The 14,641-nt window shown below is 46.4% G+C and overlaps 1 protein-coding gene across 1 annotated transcript in view; it reads left to right on the plus strand.

The window, feature by feature from the left end:
* Positions 1 to 14,641, plus strand: part of PRR12 (proline rich 12) — a 45,509-nt gene that overhangs the window by 21,853 nt on the left and 9,015 nt on the right. The window contains exons 5-12 of the mRNA XM_035134406.3: positions 311 to 932; positions 2,711 to 3,030; positions 4,053 to 4,169; positions 5,377 to 5,510; positions 6,361 to 6,824; positions 8,849 to 8,974; positions 12,009 to 12,106; positions 12,833 to 12,961. Coding sequence (XP_034990297.1) covers positions 311 to 932; positions 2,711 to 3,030; positions 4,053 to 4,169; positions 5,377 to 5,510; positions 6,361 to 6,824; positions 8,849 to 8,974; positions 12,009 to 12,106; positions 12,833 to 12,961 — 2,010 coding nt within the window. The remainder of the gene's footprint in view (positions 1 to 310; positions 933 to 2,710; positions 3,031 to 4,052; positions 4,170 to 5,376; positions 5,511 to 6,360; positions 6,825 to 8,848; positions 8,975 to 12,008; positions 12,107 to 12,832; positions 12,962 to 14,641) is intronic.

Here is a 14,641-nt window from a genome sequence, read left to right on the forward strand (position 1 = left end):
GTTCTCTCACTCTGTTCCCTTTCCATCTGCCACCCAGCTCCTTCGAAACAAAAAAAAAAAACCAAGCCAGAGCTCTCAGAAACCCGTAGTTTTGGAAGCAGAATAAATGGTGAAGATTTATGCAAAATGTATCTTGGTTTGGTTGAAAAATGGTGGGTCCAGAAAGCTGGTGAATGGTGAAACCCTAAGAGAGGAAAAACAGAGGTCGGTTAAGTCAAGACACAAAGCCAACATCGGGGGGCGAGTCCAGGAAGTCTCCCTGAGACTCCTCCTCCCCTCCCCCAATTCCTGTCCCTTCTCTTTTCCTCAGATCAAACTTCCAGTCCCCAAAGGTTTGGAGGGGTCTCAGTTGGAGGCTTCCACCCCATCTCATCAGCCCGCTCAAGAGAGCAGTCTGGATAGCAGCCAGACCCGTGAGAAGATCAAACAGAAGATCAAAGAAGTGGAAGAGAAGCAGCCCGAGATGAAGTCGGGGTTCATGGCCTCCTTCCTGGACTTCCTTAAGTCGGGCAAGCGTCAGACGCTGCCTTCCTCTGCCTCCTCCACCTCCTCGGCCGCCACAGTCGGGGCCCCCGGCACGGCGGTTACCATGGTTGCGCCTTCAGGCAGCCCCTCCAAGACACCACGCCCCCCATCAGCCACATCCTCATCCTCGTCGTCCCAGCCGCCGCCGCCTCCCTTCAGCATGGCTCCCCCGATGCTGCCTGGCAGCTTGGACGGGCCCGAAGGGGACCCTGCCGGCCTCGTGATGAGCTGCACCAGCCCCTGCAAGCGGCTGGATGAGGAGCTGAAGCGCAACCTGGAGACGCTGCCCTCCTTCTCGTCCGACGAGGAGGACTCCGTCAGCAAGAACCAGGACCTCCAGAAGAGCATCTCCTCAGCCATCTCGGCGCTCTACGACCCCACCGACCGCAAGGAGGGAGAACCCAATGGTGAGCGCCAGTCCCCTGTCCAAACCTTGAGTTTATCTCCTGATTGTTTATCTCCTGATTTACATAACCCATCTCATTTCTTGATTTCGGGAGGGCATTAGTTTCTGAGCAGGGTAGACTTCCATCTGATATTTAGTATGCATTTTTTTTCCTGCATTCTTTAAACAGTTCTTGCAACCTGAATGTAGACATTCTTACTAATCAAATGCCTTTCTGCTGCACACACAGCAGTGTTAGAAATTAGCCAGGCGCCAGGCGCGTTCTACACCTGGCGTGGGTCCAATTGCAACCACACAGCTTTGGATGCCAGGTTGGCAACCAGGAAAAGCAAAGTGTCACTTAGAGAGGGATCTGAAATATTTCTTTGAAGCTTGAATTGACCGTAGCCTAGGTTTAAGGTGCCATTTGGCGATTAGATTATATCGTGAGTTTCTAAACACTGCACACATGCTCCCTTATATTTTCCTACCGTGTTTCTCCAAAAATAAGACACTGTCTTATATTTATTTTTCCTCCAAAAAAACCCCCCACGGTGGCTTATTTTCAGGGGATGTCTCATTTTTTAAATTAAGTATGGTACAGTTTAATCTACAAGGTTAAACTGCCTATCACTATGGCTTATTTTCGGGGTATGGCTTATTTTCGGAGAAACACGGTAGTAACCTGTCTACTTACCAAGTTATGTCTCTCTTTCCTGCAAGACCCAAGCGCCACCCCGCCTCAAAACTCAAACTCTATAGATAATTTTATGCAGTATTGATGTGAAGTAAAATAATAATAATCAAGAAAGCCCCGCTCTTGTCAGCATAAAAGGGAATACATTTACTAATCCAGTTCCAGGGAGAAAACTTTCTGGGGGATTTCCCACTACTAAACTTTTCTGCTGAAAAATGTTCCATTATGAAAAGAATTACATAAGGAATACACATAGAAACATAGAATTGTAGAGTTGGAAGGGACTCCAAGCATCATCTATTCTATTCTCCCTCCAATTCAGGAATCTCAGCTAGATCATACATAACAGTTAGCCACCCAGCCTCTGATTAAAAACCTCCGAGGAAGGAGAATCCACCACCTCTCATGGGATCCTGTTCTGCTGGCATACATCTTAAAGACTGATGAATTTATTACGGCAGAGTTCTACATGAATTGCAGTCCACTTTATCATATGTGTGAGGAGTGATCCTAAGTTACAAGTATATATGTACATGGTTTGCAGGGAGGATTGGTAAATTATATTCCAAAAGTACCCATTTTTTCAATTGATTGATGTAGCTTTGCATCAATAAATACTCCCTGGGCATCTTGCAAGCAAAACAATGCTTTAAAAATACAGTGTATAATAATTAAAAACCATCCAAGAAACAAATGAAAAACAGCAAAAAAACAAAAAAACACCAACCAACCCTCCCTTTATTGTGATACAGACAGCATGGCACACTCCCAATTTAAAACCACAATTAATTAAAAAGTCTAGGGCAGAGGTGAGGAGTCTGTGACCCTACAGGTGTTGCAGGACTACAGCTCCCATCATCCTGACCATTGGCCATTCTTGCTGGGACTGATGGGAGTTGTAGTCCAACAACAGCTGGAGGACCATATCCCTGGTCTAGGTGAATACAAAGGTCTTTGCCTGACACTAAAAGGACTGCAGAGAAGGTGTCAGGCAAGACTTTCTGGGGAGACCATTCCCCAGCTAGGAGGCCACTGCTGAGTAAGGTGGATTTCTGTTCTTGCTTGCTTGCTAACCCCTGCCACTTCCCCCACCACCACCATAGATGTGCCACCCGTGGAGGAGAAAATCCCCAGCCCAACTCCCTCAGTGGAGGCAGATGTCCAGCCAGAGCTACCCCCGCCGCCCCTCTCCCCAGCTCCCTCGCCCAAGGAGGCTCCACCTGTCCCCGAGGAGCCACCTGTTCAGGAGTCTCCTGAGCCCGAGGACCCTGAGGACACACGGCCTCTTCACCTTGCCAAGAAGCAGGAGACAGCGGCCATTTGTGGCGAGACGGACGAAGAAGAGGCAGAGAGCGGTGGGGAGGGGATCTTCCGAGAGCGCGATGAGTTTGTCATCCGCGTGGAGGACGTTCAGGCCCTCAAGGTGCGTTAAGGAGATATTATCATTATTATTAATTTTGTTGAGAAACTTTTCAGTGAACAAATAAAGAAGCGAGGAATAAAGCGAGAAAGGAAAAAGTGCTTGAGATTGTAATACAATATGATATGTTGGTAAATAAGTACTGCTATTACTACAGTGAGTATACAGTTATTAGCAAGTCATAATTTGTATAAATGCGTTCCAAATAACATTATATTTATCCATGCACAATCTGCATTGAAAAGCAAGTCCGTTCATACGTTGCCGATCGCAAGGTCGTTAGCTTGAATCCACCCGACGTGGTGAGCTCCCATTGCTTTGTCCCAGCTCCTGCCAACCTAGCAGTTTGAAAGCATGCCAGCTTAGTAGATAAATAGGTACCGCCGCAGCAGGAAGGTAAAGAGCATTTCCGTGCGGCAGAAGCTGTTTAGTCATACTGGCCACACAACCCAGAAAAGCTGTCTGCAGACAAACACTGGCTCCCTTGCCTGAAAGTGGAGATGAGTGCCGCACCCCATAATCTTCTATTCATTGATCAAAACGGGCCATATTATCATCTTTTTGGGCTTGGAGCAGAAACAGAGCCTTAAAAGCGTAAAATGTGAATGACATTTTCAAGCATTTCACATATTTCAGTGTCTTGAATTCTTACTCTTGGGTAAGACTTAGTTTGAGCTTTTTTAAAAAAAATCATAATAATACTTAAAATCAAAATGTTACATTGGATCTGACGCTAGTCTCCCTTCTGAGGGACTAAGTAGGATCCGCATCCACCGAAGTTGGGCTTATAACCATGTGCTGTAAATCACAAGTGAAGAGGGTTGCTGATGCCCTCAGATTCTGCTTGCGGGCTTTCCATGGGTGTCTGGTCAGCCGCTATGAGAACAGGATGTTTGACTAAGTGGGGCCTTTGGCCTGATCCAGCAGAGCTTCTTATCTGCAGAGTAGTTGCATCACAGCAGCTAGGCTTGTTTGGGGTTCTTTGCATCCCTGTGACCATCATCCCTTTCTCTGCCCTCCTGCAGCTTGCTCTTCAGACTGGGCGGGAGCCGCCGCCAATCTGGCGGGTTCAGAAGGCTTTGCTCCAGAAGTTCACCCCTGAAATAAAGGATGGGCAGCGACAGTTTTGTGCGACCAGCAATGTAAGTGTCCCCACTGCTCACTCGTCATGCAAAAAATCGTACTCTCAGTGAATGTGGGCAAAAGAACTTCAGAGGTGGGAGGTCTATATGAGCTTTATGCAATTGTATGTGGCGCAATGGCTTGATCCCTGGGTTTTAACCACCAGTGCCTCTGCCACTTCCGTATCCCTTCTTTTCTTTCTCTTCCCTGAGGAAATACTTATTTCCACACCAATAAGTTTCTCTCCCTGCTCCCAGTTCAGCAGGTTTCTGCCACGGCTGTGGCAGACTTTTTTTTCTATTGCTTTTATTTTATTGATGAGCATTGCTGTGTTATAGCATTTCCCGATTAAAAGTTTTGATGCAACCCTGCTCTGGTATTACTTTTAGCAACAAAGAGTGGATAATAAATATTTAAATAAATAAAATTGTTGCTGTTAATTGTCTGCCCTTCACATTAAGTTTCCAGGGCAGGTGACGACATTAAAACACAATATTAAAACCTAAAACTGTTGGCTGAAGCACGAACAATTAATAATAATAATAATAATAATAAGAAGAAGAAGAAGAAGAAGAAGAAGAAACTTCCCTCACCCCCCTAAGATTTTATTAAAGTTTTCACAATTCAGTAAAATAATATCTAGAATAAAGAAAATCAGAAAGACAAAAAGGAAAAGAGGGGGAAAAAACAAGAAAAGATAGAGGAAGAGTAAAAAGAAGAAAAGAGGAAGCAGAGAGAGAAGGAACATTAATAATAACACCAATAATAATGATGGTAAAAAATTATATATATCTAGCCCTCATATCATAATTAAACTTTAAAATTCAACCCACATACAAAGAAGTGTGCCTTTCCAACTCTCAACTGAAAAGCTACCACCTTCCTCAGCCTCACACCCTGAGGAAAACTCACTCTGACCTGTCTCCCACCCAGGTCTCTCTCTCTTATCCATCACTTCTCTGTAAGAATAATATTAAACAACTTCCAATCATAAAAATAAGGCAGTTCCTAAAAATATACACCTCAATGGTATGAGGTAAGCCAGAGGCAGAATTATTTTTTTGTGCTGGGGGGGAAATAAATCCGCTTGAACTGACTGATATCGTGGGCGAAGGATTGGGTTTTTCTCCATTATTTCTGGAGGTGGGAAAGAGCTTAGTTGCAGACATTCTCTCCCTGCCACCCCCATTTTGATATTCAATTCCTTCCTTCCCTGTCCCCCCTCAGTATCTGGGCTATTTTGGCGATGCCAAGAACCGGTACCAGCGCCTCTACGTTAAGTTCTTGGAGAACATCAACAAGAAGGATTACGTCCGCGTCTGCTCCAAGAAGCCTTGGCACCGGCCCCTGCAAGCCGTCAGGTAAAGGAGCAGGAAGGGGTGGGGTGTCTCCCATACGAGAGGCCAGTTCCACTCGCAGAGAAGCTCCAAAAAGCGTTTGAGCCCCTTCCTCACATTGATTTATTCCAGTTTGTGAAGTGCCCCTTTTCTAGAATTGCGAGGTCGATGGCCAAAAAGCACACCTCCCCGCAAATAACCCCTCCCCTGTATTAAACTGTTTGGGTGACATGCCTGGGGGGAGATTTTTCCTCAGATCCTTTACCTCCCCCTCCTCTTTCTACAGTTATTTCACCTGACATGCAGGAGAGTATTTAGCTCCTCACCTGAAGGAGCGAAGAGCTCAGCCTCTTTGTTTTCTCACCTGCCTAATCATGAAACAGACTCTGTATCATGCCTCTTCCACCTGTCAAAGGGATGGGGCTATTCCAGGCATAGGCAAACTCGGCCCTCCAGATGTTTTGAGACTACAATTCCCATCATCCCTGACCACTGGTCCTGTTAGCTTGGGATGATGGGAGCTGTAGTCCCAAAACTTCTGGAGGGCCGAGTTTGCCTATGCCTGGGCTATACCATGACTGCCCTCCTCACTAGCCTGTGTTTTTCTGTGCCACGGCCTGTCCCCCGCTGCCTCTTGACTCCAGCTTGAACTGTGAATCGGATGGTAGCAGACACTCCTTCTTTTCACAGACCTGACAGTATATAAGGCCGGCTTTGTCCTCTCAGCTCCCCAGCCCTCCATCGTCCCACTTCTCCTTTCCCCCCTTAAAAGCCTCCTTTGCACCCCAACACACACACACAGACGCCTCAGCAAACCTGGCCCCTGAGGCAGAGCCTGTATTTGGATCTCACGGCTATGTCTGTCCTGCTGCAGGAGACAGAGCCAGCCCAAGGCGTCTGGCCCCAAGGCCCCGGTGCTGCCCAAAGTTGAGAAGCCTGAGAAGCCGGAAGTCCCGGAGAAGGCCGAGAAGCCTGAGAAGCCCGAGAAGCCCCCCAAGGCCGAGAAGCCCCCCAAGGCCGAAAAAGCGGACAAAGCCGAGAAGCCCCCCAAGGCTGAGAAAGCGCCGAAGATGGAAAAGCCCCCCAAGGTCGAGAAGTCTGAAAAGCCCCCCAAGGCGGAAAAAGTGGCCAAAGTAGAAAAGCCCCCCAAGGCGGAGAAAACTGACCCCCCTGCTCCCGTCCCCGCAAAAGCTTCCCCAGCCGGCGGAGCGTCTAAACCCAAGCCTAAGCCAGCCAAGGTGAAAGCTGAGCCACCTCCCAAGAAGAGGAAAAAATGGCTTGCTGAGGCAGCGTCCTCCTCCGACTCAGATTCCAGCCCTGACCAGCAGAGCGAGGAGGGTGAGTAGACTGATGCAGCCCAGCATCCATTGGTGCCGGAAGATGAGGCGGTCCTTGAAGTGAATTGTGGGCCCGCAGAGAGTTTTTGAGGGGAGAAACTGTCCATGGTAGAGTCGAAGAGAGAGCCTTTTGACTTGAAAGCTCCAGTGAGAGAGAGAAAAAAAAATTAATTGCTCAATTGGTTAGAGTGTGGTGCTGATAACACCAAGGGTGCAAGTTCGATTCCCATAAGGATCAGCTGCATATTCCTCCATTGCAGGGGGTTGAACTAGATAAGGCAGTGTTTCCCAACCTTGTGCCTCCAGCTGTTTTCGGACTACAATTCCCATCATTCCTGACCACTGGTCTTGCTAGCTAGGGATGATGGGAGTTGTAGTCCCAAAACATCTGGAGGCACAAGGTTGGGAAACACTGAGATAAGGCATCCCCAAACTGCGGCCTTCCAGATGTTTTGGCCTACAACTCCCATCATCCCTGACCACTGGTCCTGTTAGCTAGGGATCATGGGAGTTGTAGGCCAAAACATCTGGAAGGCCGCAGTTTGGGGATGCCTGGAATAGATCAATGTTTCCCAACCTTGGGTCTCCAGCTGTTTTTCGACTACAGTTCCCATCATCCCTGACCGCTGGTCTTGCTAGCTAGGGATGATGGGAGTTGAAGTCCAAAAAACAGCTGGAAACCCAAAGATGGGAAACACTGAACTAGATAGTGCTCAGGGTCCCTTCCAACCAATTTCTATGACAGCCTGATGTTTACTTACTTACTTACTGCCGCTTAATTACTTACTTAGCACTGTAGTTTCTAAGCAGTGTACAATGAGTTTTCAAATAGATACAAAGGATAGAATTGTAAGAATATCTACCTTCTTTATTACATTTATATGCTGCCTTTTCCTTCCAAGGATCAGAAAGTGGTGTACATGGTTCTCCTTCTCCCCATTTCATCCTCACAACAACCCTGTAGGGTAGGGTAGGCTAAGCGATGGTGACTGCCCCCAAACTACACGACTGAGTGGAAATTTGAACTCCAGCCTCCCAGGTCATAGTCCCAACACTCTAACCATTACACCACCACACACTGGCTCCCGAGTATTATCTACACTAACTGGTGGCCGCTCTGCACAGTTTCATGCTGGGGACATTCCCCAACCCTACCTGGAGATGTCAGGCATTGAATCTGGGACCTGCTGCATGCAAGGCAGATGCTGTACCACTTAGCGGCTCTTCTCCATAGTTAAAATCTAAGCAGTTTAAATCAGCCATAAAATCAGAAGAGTACACTTTTAAAGACTTGCGGAGATAAAAGTCGTCACCAGGCGCCTGAAGGATTGGCAGGGAAGGGCCCACAGTACTGAATACTAGGGGACCACAACTAACCACAAGTCTCTCAAAGACCTTGGTGCAGGGAGATTAGGCACTGAGCAGTCCTTAAGTTCTCCCTGGATCCAAGTTAAGGGCCTTGCAAACAACGTGCAATGAAACTGCAAAGGTGGAGCAGGGTTTAGAGCAGGTGCGAGGAACCTTTTGCCGTCTGGATGTTGCTGAACTGCACCTCCCGCAAGCCGTTGACCTCGCTTGCTGCGACTGACGGGATCTGTAGCCCAATGATGTCTGAAGAGCTAAAGGTTTAGAGAGCCGCACACTGTGTGTGTTGGTGTTGGGGTCTTCCTAGTGACCCTGGAGCCAGACTGAGGGAGATTCTTATAAATACCTAGATGGTGAGGAGGGAGGAGTAAAATATAGAATTCCCCTGTCCCTAAATGGACTTGCCCAGAAAAAAACCCACTTTAAAATACTGTTATAAATAAATGAATACGAAAAGTAGTATCTGAAGTGCCAGGCTGGGGGAAAATTCCACTCCAGGCAGAATGATAGCTGGACTGCACTCTCTTTCCCGTTATTTTATTTGTAACTTTTTCCTGCCCTTTCATCGTGTGTCGTTTTTGTGTAAGCCGCCTCAGAACAAAAGCCTGGGATGTTAGTGCCTTAAATAAATGCTAAGCTAATACTCCATCTCCTATCTAGAGCGTGTGCCAACGGGCCGTATTCTGAACACGCGAGCCATGAAGGAGATGTACCGCAGCTACGTGGAAATGCTGGTCAGCACTGCCCTCGACCCAGACATGATCCAAGCTCTTGAGGATACAAACGGTGCGCATTCATGAATGGTGGTATATTGATCGGCCCTGTGGGTCAGTCGCCTGCCCCCACAAATGGCAGAGTTTATTTGCTCAAAATGGGCCAGTCCTTGGGAGATCTCTGGAGCCCTGTGCCTCTTCCTTTCTTTCTCTGCCAGCAGGGCTGAGCTGCTCGTCTCTGTTTTGTCATTGTTGGCCTCTTGGAGGTCCAGAGGCTTTTGCTCCCTGTAGAGATGTTTACTTGGAAAACTCTGAAGCTGCCTGAATGATAGGCTTTCCTTTTCTTCATTGTCATAGTAAAGGCTATAAGTTTGCTCTTCTTTCAACATTAAATGCTTTAAGGCGGGGGTTACCAAATGGTGGTCTTGCCTTCAGCTTCATTGAGGAGACCTGCAGTACGTTAAACCTTGGTTGTGGGTGCAACAACAGGTGTAGCATACCACCAATTGCCAAAAGAGGCACACTTATATATATATATATATATAGAGAGAGAGAGAGAGAGAGAGAGAGAGAATACAAAGCTGAAAATGAATGAACTACAGCTAAAAGATTATGTTCATTTTTCATATGGTCTAGTCCTTCCCCTGCCCACCCCCCTAATATTCTTAAGAGGGTCTGTTCTCTAGTCTTCAGAGAGTAGCTGGAAGTAGGGGAGGCAGAAAAAGGTCCTTCTTTCCTTCCACTCTGCAGTTTTAATCTGAAATCGTAGGCACAGTACTGCGCCCAGAACTCAGAAACTGCTCACGCTAATGAAATTCCCTGTTGCAAAATGTGCCTAGAGCAATGGGAGATTCGAACACTGCCTGCGGCCTATCTGTGAAGAATGCAAACTGCAGTACAGCAAAATGGAGTGTAAGAAATTAAAAGGCCAATAAGAATACAGTGGAACCTCGGTTTATGAACACCTCGGTTTATGAATTTTCGGTTTATGAACGCCGCGGACTCATCTGGAACGGATTAATTCATTTTCCATTACTTTCAATGGGAAAGTTCGCTTCAGTTTATGAACGCTTCAGTTTATGAACAGACTTCTGGAACCAATTACACCCCTGCTTCAGTTTATGAACGCTTCAGTTTAAGTACTCCGCGGACTGTCTGGAACAGATTAATCCACTTTCCATTACTTTCAGTGGGAAAGTTCGCTTCAGTTTATGAACGCTTCAGTTTATGAACAGACTTCCGGAACCAATTGTGTTCATAAACCGAGGTACCACTGTACCATTAAGAATTGCAATTGCTACAACAGGCGGGTGTGTGTGTGGAAATCATTAAGTGGTCCTTCAAGTCCACCAGCAATTTTCAAGTGATCTGTGAGCTGGTGGGTGGGTGGGTGGAGTTTGGAAGCCACTGTTTTAAGGCCTAGGACAGCTACTTAGCTGATACCTTCATGGGTTGTTGTTGTTGTTTTAATAGGTTTACTGTTTTAGAATTGACTCAAGAACCTCCACATCTCATGGGCTGCCTTTGTGTTGCATTGCAGTGACGTTACTGTTTATAAATAAACAAACAATAAGCCTTTTTTTGGTAAATAAATAACAACAAGTATTTAATGATTTTAAAATAGTCCATAAAGATTCCAGATTTCAGACTACGCAGCAGCCTTGTAAACAAGCCCACAAAATGTACTAGTCCACATAAAATGTTTTACTAGCCTGCTAGGGGCTTCCTGAGGACGGGGACCGAGGGCTCTGCTCACCCTCCAGCACCTCTGCATTTTTATGCAGGAGGAAGGTGGCTGTTAGTATTTGTAATGTAGTTTCATTGGGAATGTATTTCACAAAGAAGAGATGGTACTGGAGAAAGGAGGTGGCAGTTGGAAGCTGGCAGTTGGGGTTTGGTTGGTTACTCTGCTAGTTCTATCTTGACTGTGAGGGTGAGAGGTGTGGGGGCTTTATGCAGAAACTGTCTAGAGGAGTTTGTAAATCATACTGACAGTGGCTTCCCTCCTTTGCCAGCCTTCTTCCATCATCATCATCATCAGTTTGTTTGCATGCCTCTTCCCCATCAAATTCTGCCTGAGCAAATGAACAATTAGCAGGACCACTCAAAATGCAGAAATTGCTCCGTTTGGTAGGCGCAGAGGCAGGACAGAGAGCTCCAATCCTCGTCTACCAGCTCACCCCCTCACATTCAATTTCCTTGTCTCCTCTGGCTTCCAGGCCTGTGCTTATATCCAAAGCTGTTACACAGTTTAATCACAGCTTTGACCTCTTGCAGGTTAAAGCCTTATGCTTCTCTGCGGCTGGAAAGGAGAGGTGTGTTGCCACAGATTCTCAGGGGAATCAAAACACTAAATACTAGTAAGACGTGGTTGGCGTTTTCCTTAAAGTAAAAAGATTCTCTTATTAATGTGTAGCAGAAGCAGCTCCTTTCAAGGAGGTCAGATCCTGCCCAGTTCTCTCCCCATCAGAAAGCAAATACGGCATTTTAAATATTTTTCTGCGACTTCCTCTTCTCCGCAGAATTCTGACCGCAGAAAATTGGATCCCCTTAGTGCAAAATGCTAGACATTTCTGGCTTTAGTCACAGGTTTGTTTGTTCGATACTTGTTAAGGGCCTAGAAACATTACTTAGTAAAAATTACAGTAACTTTTTTTAAATATACCAATGTATGATAAGAGCCCACAATAAATTTGAAATCCAAGCCAGTAACTCCCCATCCTGATTTACAAAGCCGCAACCAAGTTAAAATACAGATTGGCCTTTGCCAAGCATGTCCTGGCCGGGGATGATGGGAGTTGTAGTCACCATCTTTGGGCAAAGGGGTCATGTAAATCATAGGAGTTAACGTGACCTAAGAGCAGTCAGAAAAACTACAAAACTGCATTGAGATTATTCGTTTGCTTTAAGGAAACACCAACCAAGACATGGTTTTAAAGCCCTGGGAGGTCAGAAAAGTATTGGATGCTGGAAAGGACACAGTGTGGGTGCCAGGCAAGCTTCCCCAAGGAGTGCTCCATAGCTGGGGGGCCCAAACTGACCACTGAAATACCCACCAAGGACACTATGTATGATGCTTAAAATCTCTTCTGTCAATCCTCCCCCAGATGAACTTTATCTCCCACCCATGCGAAAGATTGACGGGATATTGAACGATCACAAGAAAAAGGTGCTGAAGAGAGTATCTCTTAATCCGTCGCTACAGGTATGGAAACGGGGCAAGTGGAAAACATTTAACTCTTTGCCCCACACCCTGCCTGAGATAGCATTGTGAAGAAATGCTTATTTTAGATATGTAGTTCGCTCTATTGCTAAGGCCTGTCTTGGATACTTCCTTCCAATTTACCTTTGCAACAACCGTGAGAGAGCGAAGGCCAGAAGATTTGTCGTGCGACTGTTGCTTTGGTGTGGCTTCCCCAAATTTCTGAGTTCATTGATGCCATTGAGGAGCTTATAAAGTTGTTGTTGACCCCTTAGGAGTGCAAACAAAGTAAAGTCAGGGGATATCAGTACAGTGGACCCTCCGGATACGCACTTAATTCGTTCCGGGTGTCCGTACATACCCTGAAAAGTCCGCATCTAGAGGCACCGCTTCTACGCACGCATGTGGCGTAATAGAGCGCTTCTGCGCATTCACAACCCGAAAGTTATGTTATCCAAAGGTAACGTAACCCAAGAGTTCACTGTATATAATCAGCATTTGTTAATCCTCAATTAGCATTACTAAGAATCATAAAAATGTAAAAAAAATAAAGTAAAACATGAAAATAATAACGACACCAGACTTTTCATTTAGCAGCATGGCCTGAGATACTGTTATGTTATATTGGTATCTTACTTGATACAGAGGCTCATACAGCGGGTCAGTCTGACAACCACAGGTTATGTGAATTCTGCTGTCTCACGGTGAATATTTTTGTCCATCATCCAGGAGGCTCTCCACACGTTCCCCCAACTCCACGCTGAGCCGTGCGACACCACAGTTAAGTTGCGCCCAGGGGGCGAACCTTACAACCGCAAGACACTCAACAAACTCAAGAAGAATGTATCCAAACAGCAGGTAGGTGGGAGCCAAGATGGAATCAAGGACCTGCAGCAAACTGATCAACACTGAGTACGGTTCCAGATGCTATTTTTTGAGAGAGGGAGAGAGAGAGTGTCCCTCTCTTCCTGTGAGGTAGGCTAGAGTCAGAGAGAGAGGCAGGCTCAAGGTCACCCAGGGAGAGCTTCATAGCTGAACGAGGATGTGAACCTGGCTCTCCCCACTCCTAGTCTGACGCTCTACCCACTGCAGCATATTGGCCACATTTGCGTGCCACGGTAAACTATAAACTATAGCTTACTGTGCCCGAATGAATCACTCTGCTCCTCCCACCTTGCAGGAGGCAAACTACCAACTACTGGCTTAACGTTAGGCCCAAACCAGGGAACATGGTTCATGTCACTCCTAGCAAATCACAGGTAGTACGTCAGGAGCAAACCTTGGCTACAAATCGTGGTTTGTTGGGAGTGGAACAAGTCCTTATCCCTGGTTCAGACAAAACCTTAAGCTAGGGGGTTGTGGTGTGTTTCCTCTAGAATAACAGAATTAGATTAATAGTAATAGAATTATAACTTTGAAGACAAGTCTTAACAGTTAAAATATTCATCCAAGAGAAGATAATATTGATACTGTTTAAAGCCATGCCATGGTCTCTCTCCTTCCTTCCTTCCTTCCTTCCTTCCTTCCTTCCTTCCTTCCTTCCTTCCTTCCTTCCTTCCTTCCTTCCTTCCTTCCTTCCTTCCTTTCTTTCTTTCTTTCTTTCTTTCTTTCTTTCTTTCTTTCTTTCTTTCCCTCCCCAGCTCTCCCGCTCTCCTGATACTTGGGTATGGTAGTTCTGTTATGTAGAGTGCTAGGGGTGTCTAATGAAGATTTTTCAGCACCCTCCCTAAAATGCAGTTGCCCAGTGCTTGGAGTGCAATCTCGCATCAGTCGCTCTTCCTTCCTGTGTCTGAAGGCATGGACAGAAAACTCTTAATGAAAACCGTGCAGTGGCTTATGCAAGAGACAAAAGAGGGAAAGCAGGAAGTGCAGAAGCACAATCCCTAAAGACCCTAACTGGAATTGAGGGGAGGGAGGAGAGTTGCCTGTCATCCATTTTAGCATATGAGAGGGCCCTGCGCTCCCATCAGTAAGCAAAATGGAAATGGAGAGTGTTGAATTTTCTTTCTCATTTAATCAAGAAAGCCAGTTGGACAAGGGGTGCCCCAGAAGAGGTTCTGTGCCTGGACAGTGCTCCCTCTGGAACACCAACGTAGCATTTTAACAGAACTTTTTATGACACCCATCTCCCAAAGGAGAGGCCTTTGTTTTATACAAGCGGGTCACCTCTGTAGTGGAGCACAAAGGCGTGAAGTGCAAAGTCCATCCCAAAGACCTGTTGTTATTTCTTCACCCCACCCCAGCGGTGCACTGCTCAGCAAACCTGATAGTGTGGTGGCTTGCCTTCCATCATCAGTTCCACCACAATGGATTTTTAAACCATCAGCAGGCAAGTCTTCAGCTGCTCAGGCTACAGGAGACTCCCTTCTTCTAACCAGCAAGCAATGATGGTGGTGGCGTCTCTAGTTCCTCATGCCTTTGTGCAGTAAAAATTCAGAGCATGGCATGCATCTCAGTCTTCGTTGTTGTTGTTGTTTAGTCATGTCCGACTCTTCGTGACCCCATGGACCAGAGCACGCCAGGCACTCCTGTTTTCCA

This window comes from Zootoca vivipara, chromosome 12 (genome assembly GCF_965207765.1).
Source record: "Zootoca vivipara chromosome 12, rZooViv2.hap1.1, whole genome shotgun sequence".
NCBI classification, from domain to species: domain Eukaryota; kingdom Metazoa; phylum Chordata; class Lepidosauria; order Squamata; family Lacertidae; genus Zootoca; species Zootoca vivipara.